Source organism: Nasonia vitripennis, assembly GCF_009193385.2.
Source record: "Nasonia vitripennis strain AsymCx chromosome 1 unlocalized genomic scaffold, Nvit_psr_1.1 chr1_random0016, whole genome shotgun sequence".
Lineage (NCBI taxonomy): Eukaryota > Metazoa > Arthropoda > Insecta > Hymenoptera > Pteromalidae > Nasonia > Nasonia vitripennis.
Genome location: NW_022279605.1, coordinates 216,851 through 229,693, shown reverse-complemented (window position 1 = coordinate 229,693; position 12,843 = coordinate 216,851). Strand labels below are relative to the sequence as shown.

Here is a 12,843-nt window from a genome sequence, read left to right as displayed (position 1 = left end):
TGACATCATCAGTTAACTTTATTGAGCCAGACTGTGTGCTGTGACCGGTGCGAAAGCATGTTTGAAAGTTGTCGAGGAAAAGTATTGTTTTGAGATACTCAGAGACTTGCCTGCGCACCAGCCACTCCAGCGCCTTGGATAAAACATGTAGCTTCCTCCAACTAAATTTATAGGTCGAATAAATAAAATAATGTTTTAATATACAGTATAATCTGCCTGCTAATATATGAGGCGGTTTTTGATACATAATTTAATAAGTTTTAGATGGTTCATTGTCTAAAAGTTTGCAGACCCCTCTGTTTTTTTATTATAGAATACGAACGCTGCCGTAAATTTTTTTCACAGTATATATCAGTATGACATGAATTCATAGGGAGGGACTTTAAGGACGTGCAACGATACCCCTATAGGAGAAAGCAAAAGTTTTGAGAAAAGTCGGTTTTTACATTTTAGCTCTTTACTTGAGAACCAATTGACAAAATCGTTTGAATTGTGAATCACCAAATACAATTTTCAAGCGTTTGACTTCATTGTTTTAAAGATAAAAGAAATCAAAAAATTTTCAAAAAAAATTGCAACCTTGATATCTTAAGAACCATCGGGGTTTGAAAGCTGCGCAATGAACTTAGCCAAAACACATAAAATACCTACTTATTCCCAAAATCTCAAGTGCAATAAAGCCTTTTTACGTCCGTAATCGAGGCACAAAGAAAACTCATTTTTTTTAGTTTTCGATTTATTACTGAAAAAATGAGTAGTTGAATTACTTGAAATTTTAATGGGATATAGTTTGGCACATGACCCACTGACATGATTTTTTCGCGAGGTAATGATATTTAGTTTCAGAGATATGAATTTTAGAAAAAAATCACCTTTTTCATTTTATCTGCCGAACAAAGCGGTCGATCCCGAGGACCAAACGACAAAAAGTAGATAATTTTATTCTCTTTCAAATGCATTTTAGCTGAATTGTTTGTAACAATATGTTGATTGAAAAAAAAAACGCAAAATAGTGTTTTTCAAAAATCAAAAAATGGCCATAAGAAAAATAGTTGAGAGAATAAAAAATAACTGTTTTGTCCAAATTCAGAATCTAAAAATATGTCAAATTTGATTGATATTGACGGAGTAGTTCCAGAAATATTACGGTATACATGCACATACACATCCATACGGATATTTTCTAAAAACACTTGATTTAAACTTCTAACACTCCAAAAAGTATTTTCTAGAAGTTTTGACAAAACTCAAAATTTTAATATTACAAAGCTTCCTCTCGGAGGAAGCAAAACAGACTAGAGAGATCGGAAGGTAGTCAATCAAAGCTGTTGGGGAGCTGTGCTTATTCAGTGCTCGTACCAGCGACGTCTTCCAGGCAGAGGAAAAGTGTGACTTGCTCAGAGATAGGTTGAAATTTCGACATAGTAATAGAGCAACTACTGGCAGTGCCTTAGAAACTACGACCTGTGGGATGCCATCACTTCTCCTGACCTGAGTGTCAAAGTGTGGTACAGGGGCCGACACATCAAACTCTGTAATAGCCCTAAAGCTGAAATTTTCAGGGAGGTGCAGACTCTTCAAGTTTCGCAGATGCTTCTTAACTGAAGGGGCGTGACGATCATTAGAGATAGAACTAAAATGTTTGCTAAGATCTTTTGAAGAGAAGCGAGTAAGTGAAGGTAGACAGACGTGAATAGTAGTAATTCAGCCTAGTATTCTCAACCTGCCTGTAAGCGTCCTCCCTTGCAATTCTATAGAAGTATAAATCTTAAAGTAGTTGACTCCTGCGAAATTTTCTGTAAAGTCTGTTCCGTTCGATCAAAAGGTCACGAAGAGCCGTGGTAAATCCCGGGTGACGTTTGCGTTCTGGTGTCGCTGTCCTTAATAAGGCGAGATGATTTAAAGCGTTTGTTAAGTTAGCATTAAGAATGGTGATGCATTCGTTAAGTGATGACGTGGCTAGAGATAACCGGTCACATGCGCTAAGAGAAAACGAGACGATGGCAGAGCAGAAACCCAGAGAACTACTGTCATGGAAAAAAGTTGCGAGGCCAGGGGAGTGCTGAAGAATAATTACACAGCCCCACAATAAAAAAAATTATAAGTCCCAAAAACTTGACCACGGTACTTATATGTTTTTGGGGTCGCTGAATGCGAATCCGGGGTCAGTTTAACCCCATCAGATCTTAAGTCAAGGTCAAATAGAGGTCAAATTATCGAAATACATGAAAAATACACTAAAACCATGGTTGGTATCTTGGGATTTTTTCGGGCGCTGAATCCGAATCCGGGCTTATTACAACCCTATCAGGTCATGGTCAAGGTCAGTTGAAGGTTAAATCATAAAGATTCATAAAAAGTAAAATCAAACCATGACATTTAGGGGTTTTTGGGGTCGCTGAATCCGAATCCAGGGTCAGTATAGTCCCATAAGGTTATATTTATGGTCAGTTCAAGGTTAGTTCAAGGTCATGGACGTAAAGAGAGTGAAAAAAATAGTTATAAACTGAAACAATGCAAAAGGTAATGTAAACCATAAAGCAAAGAACAATATATATGCAAGCACAATCGTATCCTTTAAAACTATATCATAGTTTGCTGCTCCTTCATTTACTTTAAATTTGTTAGAAGTATATGCAATTCAATAAAATACCCGTAAAAATATTAAGCCCATTACTTTTTTTTATGGTAACGAACTATTTTATTGGCAAATGATCTACGAAGTGGATTACGCTTCCGCTTCTCCAATGTTGATGGTAGATCTCTTTTTAACGACCAACAGTAATCTGCTAACATATTTATGTCCCATCTTCCTTGGTACCTGCGCTCCATTTCCTTGATATCTTGGTGAAATCTCTCTCCCTGCTCTTCGCTGTAATCACCTAGGTTTTCTGGAAACTCATCAACATGCGAATATAAAAAGTGTAATTTTAGTTTCATTAGGCAGTCTTTATTATCGGGTGTCTCTTTCAGTGTAAGTCCCAAGACGATTGATGTTGACTATCTTGGGTTTGTGTTAACGTCTTCTTTCCCAAAAGGTTTCCAAAGTCATGTTACAGTAATCTTCATCTCACTTGTATCACTTGTATTTCCTACTTGATACGAACGGATATGAATATGCTGTTTGTTTGCCCCCAGGGTACCTCCACGTGGTGACGGTGGGAAACGACAGATTCTTTTTTTCGGTCGGCTAAACCCCTGGGTGAAGGCTTTAGAGCCGTCATGGCAGCCAAACAGCAAAAAATTACGATGCAGGGATTCGGAACCCCAGTATCGGCGGCTGGTCAGGGTGAGCAAGCGGGCCTGCAGGCGTCGTCATCGAGCGACCGCAGCTCTTTGTTAGTGGGAAACTTGGCTTTCGAAGAGTATAATAATACAAGAATTTATCACTTGAGGTCTGGTGACCAAGAATGCCTTATAGCAAAACGGGATAGTTTTTGTTACATTTGTGGCAAGTATGATACCCCAAAAAATAGAAGAAAAATCAATCAAAATATTAAAGAGCAGTACAAGAACATGTTTGACTTTGACATGAAAATTGACGAATTTGATTGGGTTCCTAAAATCATATGCGGAATATGTAAGAAAATGCTACAGAAAGGCAAAAATGGTAAAACTGAAGTAAAAATGAAAGTGCCTACGATATGGAAGGAACCTTTAAGGAAAGAAGACTGTTATTTTTGTAATACGAATTTGCATGGAGTTAATAGTAAAATCAAATCGCACATTAATTACGCTAACGTTGAAAGTGTCACGAAACCTATATATGAATCGTCAATTGATAAAAGAGAAGATCCACTGGGTACGTATGTAAGTGGAAGTATGGATCTTGAGAAAAATTTAGAAAAACATGATAAAGATGAAATGATAGAAGAAGAAATGGAGGAAGGAGATGTTATTGCGGAAGAAGAAAAATCGCCTGATGAAGACAATAAGGTTGCTAGTACAAGTGATACAAGTGACGAGGAATACATCCCCTATAATGCTAAGAAGGAGAAAGGTCCACTTACACAAAAAAAATTGAATGATCTCATATGCGATTTGGGCCTACCAAAGGATGGGGCGGAGTACTTGGCTTCATGGCTAAAAGAAAATACTAATGAAACTGGAAAAATTCAAGTTTCTTACTACCGAGACAGAGATAAGAAATATCGTGATTATTTCGCTAAAGATGAAGAATTTTCCTTAGTTTACTGCAAAGATATAGTTGGGTTGATGAATTGCTTTAAACATGGATGTTACAACCCCAACGAGTGGAGATTGTTCATCGATTCGTCGACGAGAAGTTTATAAGCCGTTCTGTTACACAATACAAATGTTTATGCAGCCATTCCCATAGGATATTCGGTAATACTGAATGAAGAGTACTGTAACATGAAAGTAATATTAGACCGAATAAAATACAATGATCATAAATGGCAAATATGTGGGGATCTTAAAATCATAACAATACTTCTGGGGCAACAATCGGGATTCACAAAATATCCTTGCTATTTATGTGAATGGGATAGTAGGGATAGAAAGAATCATTACATAAAGAGTGTCTAGCCCCTTAGAAAAAAGTTCGAACCGGGTTCTAAGAATATAAAAGAAAAGCCACTTTTTGATTCATCAAAAATTCTTATACCACCTCTGCACATTAAATTGGGACTTATGAAATAATGGGTAAAATCTTTAGACAAAGATGGTAGCTGCTTTAAGTATCTGCGAAATCAGTTTCCCAAATTAAGTGATGCTAAAGTAAATGAAGGAATTTTCGATGGCCCTCTGATTCGTAAGATGATAAATGATGAAATTTTTGTTACAAAAATGAATCATACAGAGAGAGAAGCATGGTTATGTTTAGAGGACGTAATTAAAAATTTTCTTGGAAATCATAAGAGCCCAAATTACGAACAAATAGTTTTAAATTTAGTAAATAGTTACAAAAATCAAGACTGCCTAATGAAACTAAAATTACACTTTTTATATTCGCATGTTGATGAGTTTCCAGAAAACCTAGGTGATTACAGCGAAGAGCAGGGAGAGAGATTTCACCAAGATATCAAGGAAATGGAGCGCAGGTACCAAGGAAGATGGGACGTAAATATGTTAGCGGATTACTGTTGGTCGTTAAAAAGAGATCTACCATCAACATCGGAGAAGCGGAAGCGTAATCCACTTCGTAGATCATTTGCCAATAAAATAGTTCGTTACCATAAAAAAGAGTAATGGGCTTAATATTTTTACGGGTATTTTATTGAATTGCTTATACTTCTAACAAATTTAAAGTAAATGATGGAGCAGCAAACTATGATATAGTTTTAAAGGATACGATTGTACTTGCATATATGTATATTGTTCTTTGCTTTATGGTTTACATTACCTTTTGCATTGTTTCAGTTTATAACTATTTTTTTTGCTCGCGGATGGAATCTGATATAAGGCAAGGAAATTCGCGATAGCGAACTCCTTGCGTCGGCACGAACTCGTACAAGGATCAGTACTCGCTCTTTTGCTTGGCAGCTCTGGTCCGGAACGGACGTATTTATTAACGCTCTCAAAATAAAGGTTAGTTGGTTTTTCTCTTCGTAACAGCTTTTTCGCAGTCAGGCGTGTCACCGAAACTCCTGGTTGAGTTTGTTGTGTTCCGGTGTCTTAGTACATGTCTAATCCGGCTTATCTCCTTTGTTTGGTGCAAAATTATAGTATATCTAGTTTTCAACATTTGGCGTATATTGGTTTAATGAAGTGCAAAAAGCTCGCTACGCTCGGATGCTAACTATACGCCGTGTAAGAAAGAACCATTTAAGTTATACGTAATGTATTTTTATTTATAAACAGTTTTTTAGCACTTGGCGGCCGAAACTTGCACTAAGATCATGCTTATTTGTAGCATGAAGGAGTCTATTTTTTTGACGCAGGGTATAAGATGTTTCAGCGGATTTAGGCTAGTAGTACTATTAAATTATATACGATACTCGTGACTTTAGTGGTTAGTTATACAGCGTGAATAACGCTTATCTTACGCTGTGAAATAACAGGCCACTTAAGTAACATGTATCGTAATATATACTTATTAAACACATTAGAATATAAAAAAAATAGTTTTCAAACAAAATGAATATCAAAAAATAAAAAAGGAATAATTTAAAGTTAATATACATTATAAAATGTTACGAAGAGAAAGAATACTAGTCGAAAGGCCAAAATGAGTAGACGCAGATAAGATTTAAACCAACAGCCCCAAGAGCCAGTGCTCAAACCGCGGAGCTAGCGTCTACGATGCAAGCGCACACTATGCACCGTAGTACAACTCGTCAAACTTTATCGCTGACTCGCCTTTGCAGCTTGCGTTTCGGACGTGTGGGTCTGTCACACCACCCTCTTTTAGTATAAGTCACCCTAGGCTCGTGAACTTTCTTACTGATCGGCTGGCCTGCTTCGATGCCGTTCACGTGTATCTTTAAACACTGGGCTGCAGCTGCATTTGACTACACAGATCAGAGGCCTGTAGTACGCTCGATCGCACGTCTTATGAATGTCCATTCTCTCTTCTATCTGAAGACTGATTTTGACCAACTTCAAAGATAAGAAATGCAAGAGAATTTAACTGCTTGAAGCTTGAATTTAGGACAGAGATAAATCTTTATTCCTGTAAGTGATGATTGAAGTCTGCATCTGCAAGTGCTGCTCCGAAACTTGACGCCTGGTGTGGGTCAAGGGATGAGAACGTTGATGATATCCTGTAAGTCATGATTGAGATAGGAAGAGGATCAACCCGCTTATAGGGTGGAAGGTTATGGATTATCGGGACAACAATCTGTAAAGAAGGGGGCAATTTTTTGACCAAGCCTGAACGTTGTACGATTCAAACGGTAAGAATCGCGCATAGCGACCTTTAGCAACGAGATCAATGACGTCGCGAATGTTGTTGATTATGTTCAGACTGATTGTGACAGCTGATGAGCTAAGACGCGTACAATTAGAATAAAGAGTCTGTGTTCCTTTTTCGTAAATACGTGTTCTTATTTACGTTACTCATATCCGATCATAACAATATTGTATATATTTACTTTTGTAACGTCAACTTGTATATTTATTGACGTGCGTATTCTCTGTTTTTATTTATGATGACTGTGTCTAAAAGCACTTAAAACGCTTGTATGCGTTTTGTTTTTTTTTTGTAATTCCAAATAAACTTATTTCTTTCTATCTATATCTATCTTCATTAAAATAAGAGTCAAAACGAATATTTCATATTAGACACTATTAATATGAAAACGAAGAATATGCACTCCAGTATATAAAGCCCGTGTGCAAAGGGTGATTGTTGCCACTTTTTTTATAAGTAACCGAATTGTGCGTTATTATAGTGTTACAATAGTGGATCAAATGCACTGCTTAAACCAAGTAAAATATCTAATCAAGTAAAAAGGACTTATAGTCAATAAAGCTGTTTCGTGAGAAAAACCAGACACACCGAGGCGTTGATATGCCTGCACCTGTACCGCACTGAAAAGAAGAGCCATGAGTTGAAAAGCCAGCGGCAGCCAACCCGACTGAACCACTGACGCAAGGCTGCCAGGCACTAAGGATCGATAGCTGCTATCTCCGGGGGACGCACATGCATCGACAAACATGCACACACTTACTCTCATCCATCTAAAACTCTTGAAGGTACTTTTCTCTTATTTACCTAAATATACGTACTTTTTATTGTGGAAATGAACACTGTTGATTAAAGTGATTCCGTTCTCCGGCTTCCTTTCCCGGGAAGTAGTGACCATGTCTGCGATCGCCAAAACATATTTTCTTAGATTTAAAACTAAGATTTAAATTAAAATTTAAAACTAACTCAAAGTAATTACACATCGTAAGTATATTTGTGAATTACGCAAATATGAACGTAACAATGTTAACATGTAACGATCTCTGACGTTCATTCACATCTGGACATTCTCCATTCATCAAGGGTAATTATAAATTAATCTATTTAATATTGACAACTATGAACTGTTATTTTATTCATATGTATTATCTTATTTATATGTACTAGCTGAAAACTCACTTGCTAACGCTCGCTCGTTATATTTAAACATTGATTCAACTTTTAAATATATATAATCCACAAATTTATAATAATAGAAATATGAAACAAAAATAATAATAAAATAATATACCATTATTGAAATATAATTTTATTATAAAATCAGAAATAATTACATCATAACATCAAAGCATAATACTTATTATTTAAATTTAAATTGGATTCGAAGAATGTATTGTTATTGAGCAATATTATGTGGTTATTTATCACGTGACAACTTTCTCAATCCACATTTGAAATAATAATTTCAAGTGTGGCTTCGAGAAAGTTCTACACGTATAAAGGTACAGCGAGACTCAAGGCCACAAAAGTATCAAGTGGCTAAGAATCTCGCTGACCTAAACAACTTTCCCGCCTACGGCTAGAGGCGCACGTGCGGAGCTGCGTTGCAGTTTCGACGCGAAACTAGTTGCCACGCCCCGTAAGGCTTAATGAGTGCAACAAACGCCGAAATTGTAACGCGGCTAAGGGGAAGAAATCTGGCGGTGGCGTGGGAGGTCCGGAACCACTTTCTAGTGTCCCCAAGCCACGCTACTCACTCACTTCCTTAAATGACGTTCGTCCTGGTGACAGTCATAGTTTTTTAGATGTTCTTGATATCGAGATCTGACGATGAGACAAATCAACCAAAAAAGGCGCGATATAAGATAGATGTTGATATCATGTTAATTGAACTGTTTTGATAGGTTGTGAGAGTCATACAACAGATATATGCCCTATGATACAATGCACTATAAGTATACAACAAATATACCAAAATTTTTCACTTCCAGTAGATGATGTCCAGGTATCAGAATCACCTCCCGTATGGCGAGATATGGTCTATGATACATCGCACTAAGTACACAACAAATGTACCGAAAAAAAATTATCACTTCCTGTAGATGATGTCCAGGTGTCAGGATGATCCTGAGGTTAACCCATTATAGTTATGGTAAATGATATATGGTGCTACTTTTAAAATGACACCATGTTTAACCACCAAGGAACCTCGTTTATAATCATAAGTATATATGATCAGCTTTAAAATTCCAGGTAGACCAAAATTGCAAGAAGTCTAGAAAAATTCCTTGAAAAATCCGGAAAGTGCGATATTTCATCTTTACATTAAAATATTGTAATATTGGTGCACTAAATAAAAAAAAAATAAATAAAACGGTAGGAATATTCTTAGATGTTAGGACTCATGTGACAGTTGAAAAAATTTCAATTAGAATTGTAGGAATTCGAATAAATTGAACTGAAAATGACGTTTTGGACAGAAATTTAAGTAAAATTAATATTATGTAGAAGATAGATGTAGATGTCACAGACGTTTGGAAGTATTTATTCGATACTCGACCGAAAAACACTCCTTTAGACCCCGTATAGGCGAATGTGGTATATATTTCGTGAAAATTAGTTTTGCAGGGCAAAAGTATAATCAGTATGGTAAAAGTAAAATTAGCGGGGCGAAAGTAAAATCAGCAGGGCAAAAGCAAATTAGCAGGGCGAACGAAAATTAGCGGGGCGAAAGTAAATGTCTTGCTTCGCTTAGGCAGTAAAAGCACCCTCTGGAAAAATATTCTTGTTCAGGCAGTAAAATCACCCGCAAGAAAACTTTCTACTTTCGGTCCTTGTTGCATAATGTACTATTAATAAAATTAATCTGGATGTGTTACAATATCTAAAATATATGATTACCAGAATGCCATGATGAGAATCAATATCACAATGATGATTTGTATTAATTTATTACTGCTTAGAAGCTCCTCATTTTTCTCAAATGTCTTTGATCTACTTTTCATGTAAGTTTTTGCATTAATAGATGAGTATTTACTGCTTGATAAATTAGATACTGAACTAACGGAGCTTTTAAGACTGTCGCCCCTCTTCAACTTAACTAAACGTTCATTAATTTTTTCTAATTGATCTATTCTGGTCTCTAGACTGTCAGTCACCTGAAATTTCAGAAGGTTATACTAAAATACTTAATAGGTGTACAGATTATGATTACCAAGTGTTCTAATTTTGATAAAACTTACTTTGCATAGTTCTTTCACAGCGCCGATATTTTCCATAAAAATTCTTTCCTTGTTAACGACTAAAAAATTGTCTATTCTCTGTCCGTTAGGCAGGACAATGTCACCAGCTGGAAGCACAGCCTCAGGCAAAATCTGCTTGACTTCCTGCGCAATCACACCTGTATCTTCGTGTGTTCCGATACCGAGTCCTAAGTGCTGAGAGAATTCGGGAGCGTATCGATAACGTACTACACGCAACTGCTGCACATTTTTTAACTGTTCTCGTGTATCAAGCTCGTGTACGTTTTGCTTGGCTCTTGCATCGCTTGGCTGGACTATATGGCCGGTCACCTTTTAATAAACAAAAAATACATTTTAAATCTTAACTATACGATTTTTATATTAATAGGGTGAATGCACCCAGTATGTATAATTTTAATTTTCGCTTTTTTAATAACAGATTAACCCAGTTTAGGTCGGTTATTTCGTGTACTCTTACGAAAATAATGTGCAGAGATCTATGCACAGATCTCTGCACATTATTTTTGTAAGAGTATACTTGTAGTCTATTTAACATACGTTAGAACCGCTATTAGTTGATTTCAAAAGTTTTAAAAGTAATTATTTTAACTAGTAGGCTAAAAGTAAGATTTTACAATTCTATCTTAATTTCGGCCTCGCTGGGCAAAAATAGTGGATTACGTACTCTGACCGAAAAAGGCAAGTTCGTAATACGTATAAATTAACATCTGTGTCAGAAGATATCAAATACGTGTTGTGGATTTACCAACACCTTGTTACGATGTGTTAATACTTGTGTTTGTTAGAATTCACAACTGACAATTGTAACAAATTTTAGCATTGGTGCTTATATTTTCTAAAAGACTTGATTAATATAATCAAACTCTTTATTTCTCTGAACCAAGTTTCATTCCGTACAAGTTTTTTAAACAATAATTACCTTTACATTGCCTTGTACAACAAGAGCTTCATCAGGCCGATCATTATTTATACCAACACGACCTACATGACAGACGCTATCTGGTGTTGCTCCTCTTTGCCAAGTATGTTCAAAGCCACCTGAACTACCTTCTGATTCGAACTGCCCCGGATTACTGGCCTGAAAAACATTTTATTGGTATAAAAAGGCATATTGCTAATAAATACTTCTATATGATAAATTAGAAATAACCTTTGAAAACATTGTTTACTTGTCAAACCGCTTAAATTCTTATCAAAAGTTAAACCTTTATAATTCCGTCAACGTTTACACACACCGATAATTAAATCTGTGTTTACTGAATAGCTTGGGTAGCAGAAGCGTTTGTCAGGGTTTGCCGCTGGTTAACTGGGGCCGACATACGCACGCTTTAGAAGATAACGCCTGGCATTATTATAAGGTGGATACGCCGAGCGATCAAACGATACTCTCTTTGTCAGCCGACTTTTAACAATTAGGCGGACCAAAGGAAATCAGTTCTACATTAAATATTTAGTTGCCTTGAAAAAGGCAGATTAGAATCGCGGTAGTTGGAGAGCGAAAAGGACAAGCAATGTGCACTGCTTGTCAGGGCGTAGCTGTAGGAAGCCTACTGGCTGCTTGTCAGGACATAGCTGTAGGAAGCCTACGCGCTGCTTGTCAAGACGTAGCTGTAGAAAGCCTACGCGCTGCTTGTCAGGTCGTAGCTGTAGGAAGCTTACGCGCTGCTTGTCAGAACGTAGCTGTAAGAAGCTTACGCTAAGAGAGGGGGAAATGGGAAGTACAGTTATGCACATTGCTTAGCCAAAACTTTCCAGTGCTCGCGTTCAAGAACGACTGAGAGAGCTCGAGGCCCCTTAGTATGACTACTTAGGACGAGGTCGACGAACAAAGGTTAAATGTTTAAACGCAGTGCAAGTAATGTCAGAGCGTTAAGGAGAATAACTGGTGAGTGCAGAAGAGAAATCAGACATAGGGAGGTCTGCGCAAGACCGAGGCTAGGAGATAACTGATGCTCGCGCCCGAGCGTGTCCGCTAATTATAGGCGTTGGGCACGCAGTGCCGATGTGTTAGTAGGAGTGTAGGTACCCGCATGCAAAGGGCTGCGAGAGAGATGTTTTGAGCTGGAAAGCAACTACGCGCGGCAGTTGTTGAAAAAGGGAATACCAGCGTATGCGCGATGGCTTTGTATCAACCTAGTTGTGGCGGGCATTTCCGAAAATTAAAGTGTTAACTTGCAGTTTGTGTACGTATCCTTGCTGATAACAGTTACGCTATGCCCTACTGAAAAAACACCGAATCACAATAAAAAATTCATTACGTAAAAATATGTTGGGCCAAAATAAGTGAAAACGTAAATGATCCATCATAATAGGTAATAATTTATAACGTTGGTTTTTCGTATGCGTAAAACTGACCAGAGACAACGACCAGAGAGAACGTTATGAAGCCTTGCTACACCAAATTTGCCGTTAGAAAACCTGAGGCACCAGACTTTCGTTGACGTGAGCCAGAGTCTTGCGACTCTTTGTTTCGAGATTCAGAGGAACAAGGGTTTGCTTGGCTAACTCAGTTATGCGAACGGTATAGGAGAGAGAGAGTGGTTCGGGGATAGATAGTATGCCTCACGTTGGCAACAGAACGGTCTTCTTCAAAAACTAAACTCATTTCTATTTTCTATCACAATTTCCATGCTTTACATTACACCGATTTTTACGTTATTGCACCGCAAAAGACAACCACATAGGTAGCTGGAAGATATCCAGGTAGCC

At 37.3% G+C, this 12,843-nt stretch overlaps 1 protein-coding gene across 5 annotated transcripts in view; it reads right to left on the bottom strand.

Annotated features, from left to right (window-relative positions):
• LOC103316355 (myelin regulatory factor) overlaps positions 1-12,843 on the bottom strand; it is a 299,437-nt gene that overhangs the window by 180,941 nt on the left and 105,653 nt on the right. For all 5 annotated transcript variants that reach the window (XR_004345181.1, XM_032601471.1, XM_031922450.2 and 2 more), the window contains 3 exons: positions 11,054-11,212; positions 10,114-10,443; positions 9,773-10,029 (listed from right to left, as the gene is read on the bottom strand). Coding sequence is in view for 4 of the 5 variants with exons in the window: in XM_032601471.1 (XP_032457362.1) it covers positions 9,773-10,029; positions 10,114-10,443; positions 11,054-11,212 (746 nt within the window). In the remaining variant the exon portion in view is untranslated. The remainder of the gene's footprint in view (positions 1-9,772; positions 10,030-10,113; positions 10,444-11,053; positions 11,213-12,843) is intronic.